The sequence below is a fragment of the Dermacentor variabilis genome, chromosome 2, assembly GCF_050947875.1.
Source record: "Dermacentor variabilis isolate Ectoservices chromosome 2, ASM5094787v1, whole genome shotgun sequence".
NCBI lineage: Eukaryota > Metazoa > Arthropoda > Arachnida > Ixodida > Ixodidae > Dermacentor > Dermacentor variabilis.
Genome location: NC_134569.1, coordinates 136,430,462 through 136,453,795, shown reverse-complemented (window position 1 = coordinate 136,453,795; position 23,334 = coordinate 136,430,462). Strand labels below are relative to the sequence as shown.

The 23,334-nt window shown below is 48.3% G+C and overlaps 1 protein-coding gene across 2 annotated transcripts in view; it reads right to left on the bottom strand.

Annotated features, from left to right (window-relative positions):
• Positions 1 to 8,644: 8,644 nt before the first annotated feature.
• WDR79 (Telomerase Cajal body protein 1 homolog) overlaps positions 8,645 to 23,334 on the bottom strand; it is a 32,757-nt gene continuing 18,067 nt past the window's right edge. The window contains exons 9-10 of one of the 2 annotated variants that reach the window (XM_075682073.1): positions 15,192 to 15,341; positions 8,645 to 8,759 (exon numbers count right to left, since the gene is read on the bottom strand). In XM_075682073.1, the coding sequence (XP_075538188.1) occupies positions 8,690 to 8,759; positions 15,192 to 15,341 (220 nt within the window). In that variant the 3' untranslated portion in view covers positions 8,645 to 8,689. Of the gene's footprint in view, positions 8,760 to 11,599; positions 11,895 to 15,191; positions 15,342 to 23,334 lie in introns of those variants that run through there. The other variant, XM_075682072.1, reaches the window with a different exon arrangement.

Below are 23,334 nucleotides of genomic sequence, written 5' to 3'. Positions count from 1 at the left end.
AACTATATAAGCATTCTAACCAAGCCCAACGCCACGCGGCCGCACCTGCATTCGGTGCATGGCAGAGGCTGGCAACCAGAGGTTGACGGCACTCATCTCATATACGACACGCTATACCCGCATTTCAAAGCGTTGATTGTGTAAGATGCGGTGCCTGCGACGTTGGTGCACGTACATGCATTACGCGGCGCGCTCTTCTTTCGTTCCACCTTTCGTTGTATTCTGAGAGATCAGTGGGTTCGTGAAACAAATGCGTACTAAAGCGAAAAAAAAGGGTGAAGCCCCCAGAGTTAAGGCGATGCTCATTGAATGCCACGTCGTGGAGGGCTGACTAACAGGGCACGTCTCCTCCGCACCATCGCGGCATTACTGTTGGTTGTCCTTGTCATGATTGGGGGCTCAATCCCATCGCTCGTGATCCGTTGTCAAGATTGGAGTCTGGCATGAATTCGAGGGTAGCTGGCCCATGCCGTCGTCCAACTTATCCACGCTGAGGACGTTGATGAAGGGAAGTACTGCTTCTCATCGAGAACGAGGAATATGGGTTTATTTACAGTATTTACATGCAGTTCATCAGTCTAGCATGACTGCGAGAGTAAGTACGTCAGTCTAACACGACTGCTTGAGAGAGTGTCTCAGTCTAACATGACTGCTTAAGAAAGTGTGTCGAGCATCCGCACAACAGCGGCTTATAACCACTCGTACCCCCCTTGATTCCAAGGGGACGGAAACGTTCGTCCAGTCATTGTAAACACGCCGCCTCTCCCCGGGACGGCTTACACACACACACGCACACACACAGGTGCACGGTCCGGAGCCGACGTCAGAGAGGCTTCGTAGAATTCAGAGCTGACCCGGATAGCGCGTCCGGGTAGCCATTGTCTTGCGTCTTGGTCGGCGCGTGGGAAGGGGTCTCCGACGTGGTTCCCGCGGCAAGTCCCCCACTCATAGCAGATCAGGTCCGCGTTGGTGGGTTCGGTAACAATAGTTGGCCCGCCGAGCTCATTCAGTCACAATGGCGATTTAGTGACGCCGTGGCTAGAGGTTTGCGGCGGCACTCTAGGAAACGTTGACGTCCGTTGTCGCACCTGGCTGGCAACACTTGCAGTTCAGCTGGGCCGTTCTTAACATCCTGCACAGGGCATACGGTATGTATGGTATGGCATGGTATATTAAAAGTTTGTTCAGTTTCTTCGGAACGCGTCAGCACGTAGCAGGCCCGATAGTCAGCCCTAGCTGTGCTTCAAGATCGGGGCTACTTAGGGCAGCCTCCCATTTTGACGACGTGACGCGTCGCCGTCATGTAACGCGGAGCTCCACCAGAGCATGTGTTCCAAGTTAGCTAGATCTGAGCATAACTTGCAAATATTGGTCGATTGTATGTCTGGATAAATTCTGTCTAACAGTGTGCGGTTAGGGTATGCCCCGACCTGGAGTAACCTGGGTGTTAACGCCTGTGGTCTGCCTAGTTTCCTATGTGGCAGAGGATATCGTTTCCGTCCCAAGTAAAAATGTTTGGCAAATTCGTTATACGAGGAGGGAGGGTCCCGATTGTCCAAAACCTCAGCGCCACGCCACCCGGTAGCTACGCGGTCGACGACTCCTCGCGCTGCTCTGTGGGCCGACTCGTTGAAGTTTGGCGGGGCGCCCTCGATATGCCCCATGTGTGCGCAGAACCAGGTAATCGTGTGCGGCTTGATGTCCCTATCCCGTAGAATCCGCGAGATCTGCTCCGAAACGGTGCCCTTGGCGAACGCTCGGACAGCCGTCCTCGAATTGATGTGGATCTTTGTCCTTCCGTCATCCAGCGGGGTTAGGGCTATTCATCATCTGCTACGCCACCTCGGTCGACTTCGTTCAAACCGTCGTAGAGTTCGACATTTTCCCATCATGATCGATGCCCACCGGTACGAACGCCGTCCTGTCAGGGTACTGGGCAGCATCAAGCCTCGACCAGTAGAGCCTTGGCCCTAGCTCGTCTCCGACCCGCGACGTGTTCGGGATGAACGTTGCGTGGAATTGGAGCGACGATGGTGCTTTTCCACTGGTCCCGAGAAGAGACCGCAGAAGCAAGACTTGATTTCCGCCGGAGGAACCCCCAGCTCCCGACGAATGCTCTTACCCGGTTGGGTTGGGTTGGGCTCACCGGGCCCTCTCCTGCGCTTCCGCAATCTCTTTCAGCGTGTTGTGTATGCCGAGACGCATCAGTCTCTCCGAGCTTGCGTACATGGGGAGCCCGAGGGCCCTCTTATAGTCTTCCTGATCAGCGTGTTGAGCTCGTCCCTGTCCGGCATTTGCCAATTGTTCATGGCCGCCACGTAAGTAAAGTGACACATCACAAAGGCGTGCACCAGACAGTCTCAAGAGATTGTCCTCTCCAATAAGTCCCTGCTGCCGGTTGGCACCTCTCAGTATGAGTCGGATTGCATTGTCCGTTTTCTTGGCTAGTTAAGGCGCCGTCATGTTATTGCAACCGTTCGATTATATCGTTATACCCAGGTCCCGGAGGGAGTCCACCCTGGGGATGATACCGCCCTCATTTGTCAGTAGAGCTATGTCGACGTCCTCTACCGGCATCCAACCCTTCAGTTTGGACCCCATTCGTCTGTGCCTATAATGTAGAGGTTCTGATTTCCGCAGTGAACACCGAAGGCCGGTCGGCTTGAGATATTCTTCCGTGATCTCGATGGCTTCCCGCAACGCAGCCTCCGCCCGTCCATCACGGTCTCCAGTATACCGAATGGTGACATCGTCTGCATAGATTGTGTGATTAATGCCATTGACTTCGGAGAGTCTCCTCAACAGACCTATCACCTATCATGGCAAGGTTAAAGAGGGTCGGGAATATGACAGACCCATGTGGCGTCCCTCTGCAACCCAGCCTAACCGAGTCCGAAACGAGATCTCCCGCCCTGAGGGTGGCTTCTCTGTCCTCAAAGAACGATCTCGTGTAGTCGTTGAAGCGCTTGCCCAACGCGAGGCTAGAAATCTGGTTCAAGACAAAGGAGTGGAGAACGCTATCAAAGGCCTTCTCCATGTCTAATCCGAGTATGGCTCTCGTGTCCCTCGTGTTACGGTCAATGACTTGATATTTGATCACCTTCATGGCGTCCTGCGTTGACAGTCCTGCCCGAAAGCTTATCATATTGTGCGGGTAAATATCCCGGTCTTCCAGGTGCGTTGGCAAGGTGGCCGAACACATACGCAATCTTAAACAGGGTCCTGCACAGGGTGTCGAACCGAAACTTTTCCCGGTTCGGTAGGGTTCAGGTTCGACTCCAGAGCAAAACTTATAACAGTGTCAAACCGAGTCAGAATTTTGTAAACCGGTCCATTTGGGTTGCAAATGGATTCGAAGAAAAAATAAAATCGCATGCCTCCCGTTTTCGCAAAAAGCGCGCGGTACAATTGAATACACTAGTTCCGCTTGGATTAGAACTGGACTATGAACCGTTTTCTTTTGCACGGGCATTAACTTTAAAAAATCACAAGAAATGAGGCGCCATGCACAGTCGTATACTGTGTGTGCGCGCGCGTTCGTGTGTGTGCGTTAAATAATTTGAAATGTCGAAACAAGGAGAATGTTGTGACTGACGACTTCCTTCATATTCCCAATATCAACATATGCCGCAAAGCTCTTACTAAGAAGTTAGTTCATGTAGTTATAGTTAAATTACTGAGGTGATTGCTTTGTTTTATTGCGATATAGCGACTGTATGGCCACTCAAGGTGCATTTTTACCGTCTGACGTTCCGTAAAAAGTCCAAGAGCGATAGCACCGTCGCCGCGTGTCGTATACTGTACGTACGAGGGGAGCCCACGATCGTACGTGGCTCAAACTCGCGCGCACAAGGCAGCAAAGCGGTCTGTTTTCTGTCGCGCGCGAGGCACTGGCGGGAGGGGAGGGAAGGCTGGCCATTGCGTAAGGTTTCAATGGTTCTGGGACACTGTGGCTTACATGAAAATGAGCTCGCTGACGCGGATGATGATATGTGGTGTTTAATGGCACAAGGACCAGGTATGGCCAAAGAGCGCCATGCCAAATGGTAATTTTAACAACGTATTGTGTATGGCGTGGACAGTGAATTTATCATGGTAGATGTGACATGGCTGTAAAAAGGCCTAAAAACTGTTGCTGTAAAATATATAGGTACTAAAATGAAGACACTGATTAGTTAGGGACATGGGCGATGGCAATTGGGTTTCATTGAAAACATGATGGAACAAAGCAAAACATAACAGTGACACGAGAGATTAAAGAGAACCCTTGAATAGAAGGGCTGTTAGTCGTGTGCTAAGATTACCTGTACAAATTATTTTCAGAGTATCTTTTTCTGCTAAAAACTCTAAGACAAATTTCAGGTTATAAAGCGGTTCATCGCTAAGAAGAAATGCAGGGTGAAGAGGTATATTTTCACGATATACAGAAGGGAAATACTTTTTCCTCTGTGTTTCAATTGCAGGGCACTGAATAAGAACATGCAGTACTGTCAGACTATTGCCGCACTTACTACAAGCCGGAGGATCGCTCCCAGTCAAGCGATAACAGTGAGTACCGTATGTGTGGCCTATCCTTAATCGGCAAAGAAGTACTTCCTTGTACCGGGCTGCTTTCCCATTTATCCAGTTCTCCAGTTTTGGTTTTATTACGTGAAGCTTATTTATTGCTTGTCTATCCCACTCACCTTGCCAATGATTCCTCAATTTATGGCGTAGAAAAGGCTTTGAGTCCGTGGCAGGGATGGGAATACAGTATTTCCATCTGTGTCGCTAAAAGTTACTGACGTAGTGCTTTCGTCAGCTTCTGCGTTCCCTTTTATACCTTTGTGATCAGGTACCCAGCATATGACAATCACTTGATTGCAGATATATACGGAGCACAATAAGTTATACAGCTAATTCAAAACGGAATCACACAATGTCGCCCTAAGAGCTGGCCATTGCATAAGGCTTCAGTAGATTCCGGGACACTGTGGCTTACATGAAAATGAGCTTGCTGGCGCGGAGGCAAGGATGCCCCACATTAATGCCACGCCAGTGTCTATCCCATTTTCACAACCAGACATTAATGCCCCAGTGTACATACTCCTGCGCGATAAACCGCACTATATTGGGCCTCGCTAGGTCATCGTCATCACCGCCTTCATGAACTTGACCCAGAGATGAAAATACGGATACCGCCGAACATGAAAAGGTGTAAAGCAAGCTTGCTGCGCAGATTACAACTAAATGTGGCATTCACCCGGTGCTACCTACATGTCATTGGCCGGGCGGACAGTCCAAATTGTGAGGAATGCGGTATTCTTGAGACGACAGAACACCTTTTGTGCATCTGCCTGCGATTTAATACAGAGAAAATTGCTGACAGACATCTTGTCAAAATTTGTCATTGGACCATTAAATGAAAAGATCCTATCGGGACATTTGCCTTATCCTCGTCATCAGCCTGATAGTCTGAAGGCTCTGAAAAAATGTTTGTATGAGAGCGGACTGGGCAAGATACTTTGAAGAGTCTTGGGCGAACAAGATTTTCACCACTATCTTCATCCTCATAATCAACGTCGTCTCTATTCTTTCTTTCTACACCCTTTCCCCTTTCCCCAACTCCGAGTAGCAGGTCAGAATATTGATTCAGGCAGACCTCTCAGCTTTTCTATCATAATAAATACCTCTCTCTCTCTGTTATCGCAATTCATGTTTCGTCTTTCGGACAAAACAGCAACTTTTTTCTTGCAAATGATGTCTGCCTGGGCACATAAATTATCTGTAGCAACGTGATTCATGAAGTATTTGTGAGTTTTTTTCTTAAAAGGTGTCAGAAGTAAAATAATAAAAATACTGTATAGACATGTCAGATTTGTAGATTCACAAGGTCTTCGTGGTGCCCTTTAAGGCTATCAAATTAGTTTTCAAATGCGAGTTTTTCAAATGCGACAGGAGCCCTTGTAAAAAAAAAAAAACCCTTATTTGCCAATAGGCCAAGTTCTAGCTTTGAGCAGGTCACTTTAGAGGCTGATTAGTGGTTTGAAGCGCAGTTGAGGAATTCTGGCATCAGTGTAGTTGCAGGGTGGGCAGCTATCTGATAGAGAAAACATGCACGACACAAAAATTTCGTGTCAGTACTCCTCTGAAGTTGCTCGAGCTTGTTGCTCACATATACCTGTAAAAAATTAATATACCTCGCATAACGCTTAATTGATCATGAATTACATGTTAATTTTTGTGAAAATGAAACAAGCTGCCTATTTCTAAGAGAACATGTAATATGCACGTGCACGCCTCGTCGATGATGCCATTCAACAAGGCGTGCGGCCAGCACGTCCACCGATACTATATATAACAAAGTGCTGCATGAGTGGAGGTCTGTCTGCGGCAGCTGCTGCTATGAATCGCTCCCATGCATCATCCACGCGTTACCTCTCGTGATCTCCCAATTAGCGAAGCAGTCGTGCCACACTTCGCTCCGTTTGCAATGTGCCGCATGAGACAGATTGTCCACGCCAGTCAATATATCGCGAAACAAAACACGCATGAAGCTGCGCTAAAATCTCCCGTCAGGGAACGTCGTAATCGTCGGTGAATTTTTTCCGCATTAGAAGCAGCAGAATTTTGTTTTCCTACTCCATTCACTCCAAACACCCGAGTTCGGAGAGAACTACGATCTGCCATATGTGCACGATCGGTACACAGAAATATCGCTCCACTTCTCCTACTTCCGTAGAGGTGCACTACAGGTGAGCCTCAAACACTTGCTATTTGGGGCGAGCACTTACGGAGTCGCCATGTGTCGGAAGCACCTCGCTTGCGTAGTATGAGGGATAACGGGGCGCGCTCCTCATATATTTGGCTATCGTCGCTCAATAGAAACACCACATGGGAGCCCTCCTGGACATTTCTGTAAGTACTCTCGAAATGAAGGAAGTTTTTCACTGTCAAAACAATAATCTTGGGCTAACAGGAAGCACAGAATGGTTTACAGACACTATCTCTTTACCGAATATGTACAGTGCACACTCACTGCTCACGGTCGGCGCGATGGAGTTGCCCGAACGTTTTTTTTTTTTTTGCGTGAAAGGTAGGCAGTTGCTGAGAGCAAAAACCATGTAAAATATGTTCTTAAGTGGGCTGTCTGTGTAACCAAATGGAACACAACAGAATGAAGCCTCAATGCAGCAATCGCACGGGTTCAAGGTGACCGACTGCGCGTCGGCATGCATGTCCACATACAATGTTTCGCTTTCGCTGCGAGCGCGTTTTCGCACCATGCCGTAGGCTTTAGGCTGCAGCATGTGAGCACTTGACCATACACAAACAATCATTGTTGCGTGGATGCTATCAGCGCTGTTCAAAAATAATTTCGTTATAACTATAGGGACATCGAAGCTTACAACGGCGACTTGCGATGTTCCATCGGGACGATTCCATCTTTGTGTTTCTAATCTCTTGGACGTTTCAGTATAATTCTTTTTCAAGTTGCATCGTACTGTATGTATATCGGTCTTCTCAGTGAGCAATTACCCGCTGCTTCTTTTTGTCAAGCCTGTACATTTCGTTCTTTGGTGCTACACAAGCATGAACATATATGTCGTGCGTTTTTTTAATGTGCCTTTTCACCGTTCCCTTTCCATTCCAGTGAACTTGCATCTCAGTGTGCGCTTACTGCTACTCACTGAACATTCCAACTCCAAAGTCATATCAGAAATCATCCTCACGGAAGTGCTTGCTGCACACCCGAGTAGTAGCTGACGGCTGCTTGCCAGTTCTAATTTTCACGATCCGAGCTTCCCGCAGCTTCTTGTGCTGCAGCTACATGTGAAGGCTGACACCGGGCTCCGTTCTGTACTTCCGGCACTGCGGCACCCAGCCGTGTAGCCTACCATGTTGGACGCCTTCAAAGGCAGCCACTACCCATTACAGTGCTTTTAAGTGCTGTCAAGCGGACACCGGAAGTGGAAAAACCTCCCCACTTAATCAGAACCGCAGCACAGGTGGGACTTTAAACTTTTGCTTTCAGCTTGCTTCAGCACTTTCGAAGCAGCTGACGCGACCGCTGTGACCATGTGATCCCTCATATCACGTCCATGCCGATTGAGGCACCAGCTTTTCCAGTGGTGGAGCTTGCCCCCAATATCGATCATCTGTGAACTCTCGATCGCCGGCTGTTTTGCAAAGCACCGGGCACCAGGCGACAACACTATGAAAAGCTTGTTGTTATGAACAGGCATAAAGTGCCTCATAAGGGGTGCCCAAGCAATCCATGGGACAGGAGCAGTTTGGGTGCCTCGCTTGCGATTCAGCCTGCCACAGTGGCGGACATTCTTCTGGATAGGCTGGCCAGCAGATTGAACTTAGGTGGCATTCTTTGCAGGAGACGGCTCTCGGGACGACTTGGGGTGAGAAAGCTAGTGGCATCCGCAGCGTCGATCAGGTCCAGATCACCTAGTTTGTCGGGCTGCCCCGCACCTCCACCAGTTTGTCCATGCATATATGTGGCTCCTACGCACTATGGAGCAGAATTGTTCTTGTTGTCACCTTCAGCTTATGTGGGACATACTCACGAGGGGGAAATTGGCCATTCACTCAAGAGGAATGAATGAATGAATGAATGAATGAATGTGAATGAATGAATGAATGAAAAGCTTGTATTTCGGCAATTGTTAGAAGAGTAAGAGCAGTTGTCCAGACATCTTCAGCACTTTCTTTCCTTAAGGACTGGTTTTGTCCTGGCATTGAAGCTCCGTGAGGTGGCTTCTTGCGGCCTTCAAAAGTGGAAACAACAATCAACATTGTTCATGTCGTCTTTTATATGAAAACAGTTTGAAAGTGAGCGCCTGTAATGAAGATTACAATTGTGGAATAAGCACGTAAAACGTGTGGTAATATGCAGGATATTAATGCTTGCAACAATAGATGGTGGTGTCCTTATCCCATTCATGTGTCTGCTTATCCCGATGCTTACATTCGACCTTGTCACTAAATGAACATTCTGCAGCTACGGCGCCCTGTGCAGATTTTCCTTCGACAACTGCACACGCATTCACACCTGCCAACTCTCCAAATTTGTCCAGGAGACTCGGAAATTCTGGCCAATCCTCCCAATTGTACATACACGGCTATAAATCTCCTGAAAGAAACTGCTCCAACCACACCACAAAAACTGATTATAGAAAAGAAACCAAAAAAGTTGCAGTTTCGCCCAACAGGCGTAGCATTGAGTGCAATAGCAAATTATTAGACAGCTATACGAAGTAAAGTTAGTGGTGTTCCTGGCCATATGAACTGCTGCAAACATTCACTTACTAACTAAATTAACAAGCACACTGTTAGGCGCACACAGTCAAACATGAACACAAGTCAATCGATGACCACAGGCACTCGCTGTCAGAATGCTGGTGTGATGAATGAGCTGTAGTAGTGGCAAGTGAATTACTCTTCATGCTTCCTCTCGCTTCAACGCGAACTAGGTACGCAAAACACAGCGCATGTGAAACCATCACCTATATCGGCTGCCTAGCCTTTGAACCTGTAGTGTCCCGAGCCTTTTCAGGGTATCTTCTTAAAAACACAACTGGTGCCGATGCTAACGGATTAACTTATTTCATTTGCACAGGAGTACGTGCATACCGTCATCCATGCTCTTATGTACCCATTCCAGGTCTGGCCCTCCTCTGTGTTTAATTACAATTAAAATAAATTGCAATATGCACCATAAAATAATTTATAATGACTTATATTTTAATTAGTTCAATATGTGCTTGGCTTTCTTGTACACGTAATGTCCGCCTCATTCAATAATCCAGCTCAAGGTCTCAAGATTACGCTTTTTGCCACAGGCAATTTTTTTTTTAATTCCGAAAAAATTTAAATTATTATACAGTATGTGCTAGGTAGCTGGCCAAAGTCAGATTTAAGTCTAAAGCGTTTGTGTGTAGGCCTAACTCAGTTCGCTTCAGGTCTAGACATGTGTTGAGAAGTGCGCTTGAGGCTAAGGTGCAATATGCATTGGATTATGGCTGGTTCTCTTAAGTCAGCTTTACCGTCAGACAGTAGTGTTATGCGGCGAAGTATACTAAGCAAAGAAAGGGGCCACTGCCACTGCTAACATGTATCGGTGTAGCTGTGCATCGAAGATCATTTTGCCTGATCCAAGGCTTCTCGTTCGTGAAAGCTGTTCATAAGCTCTTGCCTGGTTACGCCCTTGCTTGCTCGCCCACCAAATGGATCTGGAAACTTCGTTGCGCTGTCCACATTACTCCACACTTGTCATCCTCCCCTTGAGACCTTGTGGCGTACTGTGCCACGACCTTCTGTTAAAATGTCACTTCGACGGATGAAGCGCACGAAAAATGACACGAACGAATACAAGAAATGGACATCAAATTACACCCCTTTCTTCTTGGAGTCGGCATCATTTTTTTAGCTGTTTATCTGTTGTCGTGAAGTTCTTTATTAACTTGCCCAACTTGTCACTCGGTCACGTATATTTTTACTTCTTTCAGTTACTTCTTAAGCTGCGCTGGAATAACACATACCAACCAGAACCAACCACGCCGCAGAATCCCCTTACTCTTACATATCAAACCCCGAAAGATGCATTTAGGACCATAAAAGTGTTGCTGAACCCCAGTAACTTGATGGCTTTGGCATTGTGCTATTGAAATCGTCGTTGGTTCGATCCCAGCAGCAGCGGCTGCATTTCGATGGGGTGAAATGCAAAAATGCCTGTGTAGGTAAACACACGTAAACAACAGTTATGCACTAGGAAACTAACATAGCTCTGATGTTGTTCTGAATTGTGTATGATAGGTGTGATGTAGAGGAACCTGACTATGACTTCAAAGAAAGGTGGTTGATCAGCTAGCTGGTATTCCACTAATCTTGTTACAAGAGCATATATCTGAAAACAGTAATAGAGGACAACAGACAAGGACGAAATTTTGACAAATAAGCAATACACAATGACCGTCGCTTTTCTTTTTTTTTTTCAAGATCAGTAAAAATGCAATACGCATTTCTGGTGTATTTTGAAAAAAAACTGTCAAAAAATATCTAGGTCTAAAAATGAGTCTGCACTTATACAACTTTTTAAAAAATTGTCATTGTGGTTAAGACATTAAGGAAAGGCATCAGACTTCCTGTGAAGCATGTCCATGCACACTATTTTTACTGTATTCCTTTGTTAAAAAGTGCAGAGAAAAAGTAAAGAAAGCAATCATCAAGCAAATCTCTATTTGTTGATTTCTTTAATGTTCTTTTATTAAATGTATTAATAATGCCTGCCAATTAGGATTTGTGTAGATGAGTTCTTCCCATACTTTGTGAGCATCTTTTGTTGTCATTAGATGTTCCTGTAAGTGACTTAACTTGTTTAAATACATAGAATGTTTATGTCCAAAAGTAGACTATTGCCTGTGTTAACTGTTAGCAAAAGTTACAAGAAAGATCCCAAACTTTCAGCTGCCAGACAACGAAAGCCCCGATTTCTCACCGGCTTTCATCTTCAAAGACAACACCAGATTTTTACTCCCTGAATTATATAAAAAATGTAAAACCAGAAAACGAAGGACCCTAACGCATACACAAGAGAGTACAGAGAAACTCAACAATCAAATGCCATTTATCTTGCAAAACTTTTTATCTACAGTGACAATAAATACAGGCATAGACAAAAAGCAGGGCTCAGGGTGTGTAGAAGGCAGTTCTGTGAATGGCAGAGTAGTTATGACAACTGTTCAACATCCTGTGGTCTGTCATCTATAAGCCAAAGTCTGAGAGAATTGTCCACTTTGTCTGAATCGTTAAAGGTAAAGAGAATGTCGCTGTCGTCATCTGAAAGCTCTGGAAATTTTCTCTGCCCCGAGGTTGTGGCATAGATTGGCAATGTTGGATGGAGGCTGCAAAGAAGAGCATAAATGTTAATGAGGCTAATTGGTGTTACATACCAGGATGAATGTCATGCTACAGAGGTTACTTAGGAAAAAGAAGACAGACAGAAGGATTAAATCAAAACAAGGTGCGCAAACTCTGTTGCAAACTTTGTTTTTATTTTGTCTTTTTTATGCTTTTCGTTTCTAGGTAACCAGGTGCAGCAGGAAAGTCCAAGAGGGTGCGCTAACAAAGATTTGCTTCAAAACGAAACTGCTCACCACTCCACTCCACTCCACGCTCATGCCCATGTGGCAATGTGTAGTTGGGAGGCGGACGCACTAACCGATGCGCTATTGTGCAGCTTTGGCACTTGGAAATTAGTGCGCAATATTGTGTGCCATGCAGATAGACTCTGAGAGTAGTGGTATACCGTATTTACTCGAATCTAGGCCGACCCCGATTCTAAGTCGACCCCCTAAAGTCCGAAGCAAAAAAAAAAAAAAAGATTACCTTGAATGTAGGCCGCTAAAAAAAAAACCGAGGACAGCGTTCACAAAATGCAAACAGCACTTATTGAATCTGAACGTGCAGAGCTCATTCAACGTCGTCGTCGCTGCTAGACTCGTTGCTGTGTTCCTTGTCACTATCACTTTCAAACAGTGCACTATCTTCGATACCGTCAAGTGCATTAGATATGCTGCACTTTTTAAAGGCGCGCACGATCAAAGTACCTGGGATGTCTTTCCATGCTGCAGCTGCCGAGCCCGCCAGCTGCGATAGCGATGCACGTTTGATGCCGCCCGTTGCCATTAGCATGTGGTCTTCGTCAGTCAACCAGTCCGTGTAATATTTCCACAGATGATCCTTAAAAGGTTTGTTGATGCTGACATCAAGTGGCTGCAACTGGCCCGTCATGCCGCCCGATATGACAGCGAGGTCTGTGCTTGCTTGGGCGAGCGCAACCTTCACGTTGTCGGTCAAATGCCCACGGTAAGAGTCGACGACAAGGAGCGAGTTCTTTGCCAAAAAGGCTCCTGGACGCAGTTGCCACACAATCTTAACCCACCCTTCCACAATCACACCCATCATCCGCCCGTTCTCATTTGCCCGCACAATGACATTTCTTGGGAAAGTTTCTCGAGCAGGCAGTGTCTTTCTTTTAAATATCATATAAGGAGGGAGTTTATGTCCATCAGCTGTGCAGCACAGCATCACAGTTGCGTGCTGCTTCTCGTAGCCCACAGGGTGCACCTTCTCCTCTTTGGCACTCTTTTCATTCAGGGTGTACGCCACTGGCATATCAAAATACACAGCCGTCTGGTCGGCGTTGCCGATTTGCCCAAGGTTGTAGCCTGCCGCTTCTCTCTTTCGCGGCACGTAGCATTGAAAAGCTATCAGCTTTTCTTCGAAATCGCTTGGCAGCTTCTGGGTGATTGAAGTGCGACGTAGGAGGCTGAAGCCGAAGCGCTTCATGAATTTCTGAAGCCAGCCCCGGCTGCCTTTGAAATCCTTTGGCGTTAGACCTTGCTCGCTCGAAAGTTCCCTATCTTTCGCTTGGAGCACTTCTGCTGTCACTGGAAGGGCAGCTGCTCTCTGCGTCCGAACAAAGTCGGCCAAAGCTGTCTCCACTTCGTGGTGACGGCCTTTTTTTGGTCCGCTAAATGCCATCCTCGTTGCGGCGCACGCAAAAAGCTGTTGTCGTTCCCTCCAACAATAGACGTTTTCTCGTCGACGCCGAAGTCCCGCCCGGCTTGAAGGTTCGACGATGCCTCTGCAACTATCAACTTTTCGCTTGAAAGTGGCACTGTAGTGGCATCTCCTGCTTGGTGCCATCGCGATAACACCACGCCGCACACCGATACGGCAGACACGACACAGGTCAAAATGGCAACCTTGCCTGTGTACAGTTGGCTACTGGCATGGCTATTAGCAGCTGCGATACTGACTTTTCTAGAGGGCACTAGCTGCGCACCATATTTAGCAGTTTTAATGAAAAACTGGCGTGTTCTTTAAAATCCTCGAATCTAAGCCGACCCTACAGTTTGGAATATGATTATTTGAAAAAAAAAAAAAAAACTATCGGCCTAGATTCGAATAAATACGGTATGTATTTTGGATGTCACAGCAGGCAATACTGTATTGTACGATGATGATGTCATGTGAAATTGCAAAGGATAAGTTGTTCTAGAGAAAATGGCAGTGCCTACTTTGAGAGCATGCTGTCGTTATAAACAAGCTCAGAGCCAGAGGAATTGCTGAAGTCTGCTGATATACATATATTCTTTTCATTTCTCACCTGCTTGTTCGCAAGAATTATTGAAGGCAACCATTAGTGTTTACAGCCTCTCTCGCTTATGTCAAGTGTGATGCACAAGTAACACTGCTAATATCGTGCTGTGGCTTTCAAAAGTGGGTAGCATTGGAACGATTGCCATGACATTATGGAGAAAAAAAAAATTAAATTATGGGGTTTTACATGCCAAAACCACTTTCTGATTATGAGGCATGCCATAGTGGGGGACTCCAGAAATTTTGACCACCTGGGGTTCTTTAATGTGCACCTAAATCTAAGAACACGGGTGTTTTTGCATTTCGCCCCCATCAAAATGCAGCCGCCGTGGCCGGGATTCGATCCCGCAACCTCGTGCTCAGCAGCCTAAGACATTATGGAGAGTTATGATACTTTAATTTCTCACGCATCATACCATGGTGTTCTGCTACTGGGCATGAGGCTGTAGGAGGTTTGCTTCAAGGTGCTATGGTGACATTATAAAGGGGGAGCAATGCAAAAAATGCTTGTATGCCAAAATTTTGGTGCACATTAAACAACACCTCTAGATGAAAATAATTTGAAGCCTTGGACTAGAGTATCTCTCTCAGTCCAATTGTGGCTTTGAGACATAAATTCGAGCCAATTATTGTTACGTGTTTCCCCCTGCACCACCACAATTCTTTTGAGGCTAACAGAGATGCCTGCAGCTGCTCATGAAGGGAGCTGGGCAATAAATAGGTAGTGCGGTACAACTTGTACAGCTGCTCAAGTTCCAAGAGAAATTATCTAAACTAAAGATAGCAAGCAGCTGTTGCCCAAAATGGCGTAGTGCATCCATTTTGACGGCATGTGACGTGTGCAATGGAAGGAACGTCATAGATCAGCCACATAATACCAACTTCATAACCTTCCTCTCGTAACTTTCCTCAATCATGGATGTTAGATAATACAGCATGCATGTAATAAAAGCGCTAATGGTGTTACAGTCAGCTACCAACTGCACTGCAAGTACAAAGTGGCTTCAAGAGCAAGCATTTAGTGACTACCTCACCTGATGCCATTTACGCAGTCATCATGGGCCTTGAAGAGGAGGCCTGGTTTCTTGAGGGGCTCACAGTCCTCAAGTTCTAACGGCTCAACTTTAAGATCCCAAGCAGTGACGATGCCATTACTGTTCCCTGAAATAAGGTAGTTTCCGCACCTGAAAATTTAAAGGAAAGCAAGTCTATGACCACATCTGAAGCCAACCTCCGTTTTGTGGCTGGAGCTCAGGCCAACACAAAAGCAATATGTCTTGTAGTGAGTAACAGAATACAGAATGAGGAAGAACAAAGCCACCAGGGTTCATATCTAGCACATTACATTTCATTTTCCATTCTTATTTTCACATCATGCGTCAGGCCGAGCGACCAATCCCAGCTATAAGATTGGTGTAGCGATGGCCGAGCTATGTCTGAGCCAATTACAAAGGTCAAGAAGAATGAAAAATTATGAAATGAATCACTTACAAATTTGGCCCCTGGTAAAGTCATCTAAACTTTACACAATCTAAGAAATAGCATGCTTTCATTTTTGCCGTCACTGTGAAAAATGCCCCCTATCTTCAGACAGAGTAAAATAAACTGTTATGACACAGGACATGAAGCAGTCCTAATTCAGGCCAATCTACAAGCAATGACTGTGTTCATTCTGTGCTGCACCCCCTTTTTATACTATGTGCATTTTGCATGCCCTAATGATGTACAGTTGAACCCACTTATAACGATACCGGTTTTAACAATATATCAGTTATAACAATGAGAAGCTGCTGCACCGTGAACTTTTGTTTGTTTTTCATGGCGAGAAAACTCGCTTACTACAATGCCTCGATGCCGCATTATCGGTTATAACGATGAAGTCTGGCTGCTGGGTGTCCGAGCCGAAAAGTAGTGAAATTCGAAATCCTTGAAAAGAAAAAAAGAAAACGAGAAATTCGAGCCGCTGCACGATGGCCTTCTGCTCCAACAGCCGTTGTGCGCCTCTCTCCCGTTGCCCCTCCACCCCTCCAAACATGAATGGGCTGCACCCATAGCTCTACGCTGTGCCACCCTCCAAAACACGAATTGACCGCGTGAACTGTGCTGCTCCCAGATTGCTTGCATGTTCATGCTTGATTGCTCGCTGGCTCCTCATTCAGCGCAGTTCTGCAAACTGCTTAATCGCTCGCGTTCGGCTTTGCTGGTTGCATTGAAATCGTTCCTGGCCACGTGGTTTCTCAGGCCCATCCGACTCGCCGCCGAAATGGAAGATGGCTGATCTGCCCACTGATCATCGGCAATGCACGACGTTCTTGGTGAAAAGAAAGAGAACTATATAGATTTGGAAACTAAGTGCTTCTAACCGATGAAGCGATCGTTGCGAACGTGCTTGCATTGCATAGAGACAGTGATGATGGCAGCGATGATGGCATAGGGCAGGCTGCCTCAACGTTATCCTCAAAGTAAGCCTGGCAGGTGATTCAGTCCCATCTGGGGCTTCGTTTACGCGAGGAACCATCTGCTGCACTACGTGGAGCACCTGGATGCCTTGTAGAAGGATGTTGGCAAGCTTCGCTTAAAGCATGCAAGGCTGATGGTTATATAATAGCGTGTAAGCAAGTGAGAAGTACGTGGCAAGATGCTTGGGGTGATCTTGCCTCAGTGTTTCTTCTGGATTTCTCAAGCTGACAGGCTGCTGCGGCAACCTTCTCGCATCCTTTATAAGGCCCCTTGTGGGGCCACCAAAGCAATGCCTCGGCGGTGCTCGCATATCGCTTGCCACCCGTGACCTCTCTTCGCAGTTGTTATAGCAGTGCCATTCTTTAATGTTGACAGCCGCGGCTTGATACATGCGATCGAAGCACCGAGGAAGTACTCAAATGAGTGAACACAATCAGCAGCTGGATGGAGGAAGGTGGTGGGGAGAGGCACTGGCCTCCCCACCATTATAGTTTTCTCAAATCACCTCTGCCATCCCCCTATTTTGATGTTTTCATACAACCTGGTTATAGCAATTATCGGTTATAACAATTCTAAAGGTGTTTATTTGGCAGAGCTCGGGAGCAGCGCAACGTCGACGGGCAGGGCAGTCACAGCTTCCAAGCACGAGAGCCGTTGCTGAGCAGGAGCGCTCGACCGACTAGCGTTTAGAGCCAGTAGCGCTGAACCCACGAGCGTCTCTTCTACAATCTCTTCGCTACAACCACCCCCCGGGAGCGAGAAGGGAGCCGTCCGGCGACCTAAGAGCTCGTCACTATGAGCGGGTCGTAGTAAGGCTTTAAACGGTCGACATGGACAATGTCTCGTCCACGGCGGCGCATGTCTTCAGATGGCTCAACTGGTTCGATGACATAGTTTACAGGAGATGCGCGTTCGAGAACACGATAAGGGCCTTCATACTTAGGGACCAGTTTTGATGAGAGGCCATGAGCAGTTAAAGGGACTGAGAGCCACACGAGCGCTCCCGGATCGAAGGTGACCGTGGCAGTGGCGTCACCGCGAGTGCTCCTCCGGCGCTCTTGATCATCGGAAGTAAAGGCCCGTGCGAGGTCGCGGCACTCTTCTGCATGTCGGACCGTGTCAGAAATAGGGACGTACTCGGATGCATCCGGCCGGTACGGAAGAATGGTGTCGATGGTGTGCGAAGGGTGTCGACCATACAGCAAGAAATAGGGGGAAAATCCAGTGGTGCTCTGCGTAGCGGTATTATACGCGTAGGTGACGAATGGCAGAATGGCGTCCCAGTTCGTGTGGTCGGAGGCAACGTACATTGAAAGCATGTCGCCGAGCGTACGGTTGAAGCGTTCTGTGAGGCGCAGTTCTTTGACGGACGTCGGTTTAGGAAATTCAGCTACGGCACGAAGTTTGGCTGGATCGGGAAGGATTCCATCCTTCGAGACGACATAACCTAGTATCATGAGCTGCCGCGCTGCAAATCGGCACTTCTTTAGGTTCAGTTGAAGGCCAGCGTTCGCTAAGCAAGTCAAAACATGCCGTAGGCGTTGAAGGTGCGTGGTGAAGTCAGAGGCAAAAACAACAACGTCGTCGAGATAACATAAGCACGTGTGCCACTTCAAACCGCGGAGGACTGTGTCCATCATGCGTTCAAAAGTTGCTGGCGCATTACAAAGTCCAAACGGCATGACGTTAAATTCGTATAAGCCGTCGGGTGTGACAAAGGCTGTCTTCGGCCTATCAACGTCAGCCATGGGTACTTGCCAATAGCCGGAGCGTAAATCTAGAGATGAAAAGAATTCTGCTCCTTGTAGGCTATCGATGGCGTCATCAATTCGAGGCAGCGGGTATACATCTTTGCGAGTGATCTTGTTCAGGCGGCGATAGTCTACACAGAACCGTACCGAGCCGTCTTTTTTCGTAACAAGGACGACAGGGGATGCCCATGGACTGTTCGAGGGTCGGATCACTTCGCGGCGAAGCATATCGTCCACTTGCTCATTAATCACACGACGTTCCGTGGCCGAGACGCGATATGGTCGTTGCCGCAATGGCGGTTGGGAGCCAGTGTCAATATGGTGCGTGACAGCAGACGCCCGGCCCAAGGAAGGTTGCTCGACATCAAAAGAAGAACGAAATTCTTCTAAGATGCGCAGAAGCTGCGAACGCTGAGGTGGGGTGAGGCCATCGGCAATAGATGAATCGAACACACCTGTGGGCAAAGGGTCGGACGTCGCGAGAGAACCGAGCGTGTTGTAACAGGCGCAGGACGTGTCTTCGGGAACATCCGTAATTTGTACGGCGTCGATCACTTCCACGTGGCCAAGACATTCGCCTTGAAGCAGCATCACAGGGTATGAGAAGGGGTTATAGACAAAAATAGCTGTGGAGCCCTGTTTGACGTTCACAGTCGCAAAAGGCAGCAGCAGACGTTTTCGAGTGTAAAAGCGGCCTGATGGAGAAAGTAGTGCGATGGCGTCAGAGAGGCTGCTGCAATGCATTGATACAATCACTGACGAGTTGGGAGGAACGTTGGTGTCGTGTCTGACGACTAGTTTGTTTGCAAAAGAAGCATTATCGGCAAGCGTCATATCTGAGATCGGCGACAGTTCTAGTTCGGCCCGTGCGCAATGAATGACGGCATCGTGGCGGGCGAGAAAGTCCCACCCCAGGATAACTTCGTGGGAGCACGAGGAAATCACAATAAATTCGACGGCGTATACAACGTCCTCGATGAGAACACGAGCGGTGCACGCCGCAATCGGGTGAATACGCTGTGCGCCTGCTGTGCGGAGGGCGAATCCAGCAATGGGCGTCGTAACCTTTCGAAGGAAGCGACAAAGCTTTGCGTCCATAACTGATACAGCGGCTCCGGTATCCACGAGGGCATATGTGCGCACACCGTCAACTAACACGTCTATCACATTGGTCGGGCTACGTTGAGGACTTCCGCGTTTCGACGGCGTCGCAGCCCTTGCCTCATGGACTGCGACAATTAGTTTTCCTCATCCCGAGCTTCGGGACGAGGCCGCATCGGTGATGGGGAGCGTCGGCGTGGAGAAGTTGAGCGGCGGATGTTGGCGGACCGGCGGAATGGTGGTGACGCAGCCCGAGGTTCGTCGTCGTAATAAGGGCGCGGAGAACCCGCCATAGAACTTGGCCCATAAGGTGTAGCGCTAGGTGACTGCACGCGACTACAGTAGCGTGCGACGTGGCCTGCATAGCCGCACGCAAAACATATTGGTCGATTGTCCGCTGTACGCCACCGAGTCGTTGCGGCAGGGCCCATCCATGTGGAAGGACGCGTTGGACGTGGCGCCTGGTGAAGTGATTGCATAGCAGGCTGTTGTCGGGGCATAGCGAGGACTTCGGCGTACGTGAGAGGTCCCCGTTGAGGGAGTTGTTGAGGCTGGGTGACGACTTCCGCGTAGCTGAGTGGCACAGCCGTCGGGATCTGTTGGGGCCTGGCCATGACTTCGGCGTAGCTGTGAGGCGCAGCCGCAGGAACACGCTGGTGGTGCTCAGGCAAAACCTCGTGCAGCTCTTGCGCTATGACGCGGCGAAGCGGAGGCGCAAAACTTGGCGTAGGCGCGTGTACCGACTGCGGCTGTGCAAAATCCATCAACGAGAGTTGCCGGGCAACTTCCTCGCGGACGAACGCCTTCATTTCTGCGAGCAACGCTGCCTGGGTGGACATGGCAGCCAAACCAGCGAGGTGTTCGTCACGCGGTAGAGATCGACGGGTCAGTGACCGCTGCCTGCGGAGTTCTTCATAGCTCTGGCACAGTGTGACAATTTCAGCCACAGAGCGTGGACTTTTGGCCAGCAACATGTTAAAGGCGTCGTCTTCTATGCCCTTCAGTATGTTTCGGATTCGATCAGACTCCGCCATGGTCGAATCGACTTTCCTGCATAGATCCAGGACATCTTCGATATAACTGGTGAATGTTTCGCCTGGCTGTTGAGCTCGTTCTCGCAAACGTTGCTCGGCACGCAGCTTGCGAACAGCAGGGCGACCAAATACATCGGCGAGGGAAGTCTTAAATTCCGACCATGTCTGGAACTCTGCTTGATGGTTGTTATACCACAAGCTGGCCACTCCAGCGAGGTAGAACAGAACATGGCTCAATTTGGCTGCTTCATCCCACTTGTTATGGTCGCCTACCCTGTCGTACGCCGTGAGCCATTCGTCCACGTCAGTGTCGTCCGCTCCAGTGTAGATAGGAGGGTCGCGATGACGAGGCACCCCGGGACACGCAGTGGGTGCAGGAGGAGGCGTTTGCTGGGAGGCGTCTTGGGGCATGGTAGATGGTAGGGTACGGGACCGGAGTTCCAGGATGATCGTCTGAGGTTACCCCGCACACTCCACCAATTCTAAAGGTGTTTATTTGGCAGAGCTCGGGAGCAGCGCAACGTCGACGGGCAGGGCAGTCACAGCTTCCAAGCACGAGAGCCGTTGCTGAGCAGGAGCGCTCGACCGACTAGCGTTTAGAGCCAGTAGCGCTGAACCCACGAGCGTCTCTTCTACAATCTCTTCGCTACACAATGAAATTTTCGGGGCATTTGAATATTGTCATAAGTGGGTTCGACTGTACTCACAGTGCAACTACAATTATACATTCAAGGGGCCCTGGACTACATTAGATTGAGTCAAGAAATGCACTTCGAATTAAAATAGACCATTTCAGAAACACTTTGCCACAACAGAGTACTTCAATGCGTTCAGCAGAAGTGAAGTTCAATCAAAGGTCGCCTATGATCCCCTTCGCAGTGCTCCCGCTCCTTCTTCACTTGCACTGCATGGACTATGGCGGAGCAGGGTGTGCCCACATCGTACCGCCTACTGAATGTCACCATGGAAGGCAGTCCAAATTTCATGTTGGATGTTCATGTAGTTGCCACTATTTACAATTCTGGAACCTGCGATGTGCCAAATGCTGTTGTCCTTAGCGAGCCGCAGTGTGCCCAGCGAGCGGACATTTCGAAGCAGACCACAGCTACATGCCACTGTAGTGCCTCTGCACAGTGTTTTCTTTGTGCATGACAGAGCTTTAGTGCACGCTTGCACTCATATGCTCCAGTCTGGCTGGCTATATGGTGTGGACCAGCTTTGTTATGCACCAGCTAGACCGACAGATAGTACCCACACCTAACTTGCGCATTTTGAAGTGCTATCAGCAGCTCAATACGAAGCAAAGTCTGCCAAGGCATCAAGCCAGGAGCTGGCAGGAGTGAGTGCAAGCTGACAAGCGCGTGTGTGGTCTGACCTTAAGTTTCACGTGGTTCGAGGCTACTTGAGCATTCAACAGTAGTCTAAATTAGCGAGACCCAACGGCTACGCGACCGATAAGCAAAGTAACTAAACTTTAATTCTTACGCGGGGAGCCGTGGCTGAGCATGAGCAGACAATAGTTGGCTTCTTCTGAGAAAGCTTAATTCCTATCGAAATTCTAAAGCAGATTTTCACTTACTTCAGCCTGCTTATTAAACTGCGTCGCTAATATACACAGTAACAGCTGGAAGAAGCACACTGGTCCAAACACCCTTCTTGACTGGCGTCAGCTTTTGGCCAATAGCAGCTGCACATGAGAACTTGCTATGCGACAGAATAAAGCAGCCAGAAAAGAGTGAGGAGAAGGCTTCTGTTGAAAAGAGAGTGTTCGAAGAAAAAGGTGACTTCATGGTCCGCTTGCAACCTCCATGCTCCACGCACAACAGCAAAATTTGGTCGAGATGTTCACAGCAGCGCATGCTATCTATGGACTGTGTTTTTTCACCACGCCCAAGGGGTGATTCAGGACCTCTTCTAAGTTTTATGTCATCTCCAAGATACAGTGTTTAGTTTAATAAGGCTACACCCAGCAATCTTTCAACACAAGCACAAAATAAAGTAACCTAAGAAGTTGTAGCGGCGCGACTATTGCCTCCAAAGGAGGTGAAGAAGACAGGCTCACATGCAGGTAGTGTGAGAATAGAACACGCTTGCACGCTCGACCTGGGCGGCCACAGTGTTGGCCGCTCCCGAGGTCCCGTTGTACCATGGCTGCCCGGCCTAAATAAACTGTGACTATGGTGGCTACCTGTTTGTGCCACCTCCCACAGTTTGGCAACCCGGACAAACGAGCTCATCCATGCCAGCATCAGTGCACCGACTCTACCAAGGCGAGTGATATGGCCTCGCGCAATCCGGCAGACGTCCTGGAGTTGTAGGGTGCCTGGGAATTCTACATCAACATGCTGTACATCTGGTTCATCCAGCTGGACAGCCACTTCCTTCTCAACAAAATTCCAGGCTCCGATTGTCAATCCCGGCCCCAATGTCTATGCAGACTTACGGGCAGCCATCCTTGCTCACTATGTCAACTCGAGCGCTCAATCCACAACAGCTCTCCCCAGTTGAGCTGCCATGTCATTCCGTGTCTTGCCGTCCCACATTGCCTGCATCCACCCATGCCCATCGTCAGCCCCGGCATCTAGAAGAACCTGCGGCAGGTCGTGATTTCGAACTACACACTGTGGCTGTGCCTCACTTACAACCTACGCTGCCGGTGCTGCCTTGTACACTTCTCTCAGACTGCGTGAACCTGACACTACCAACGACCACACCATCTGCACACTTTACCGGGACTTTACCATCAAACTTTAATTCAATCGAGCTTTGTATAAGGAGGGAGGCCCTGCAGCGGCGTGACTATTGCCTCCAAAGAAGGCGAAGAAGATGGG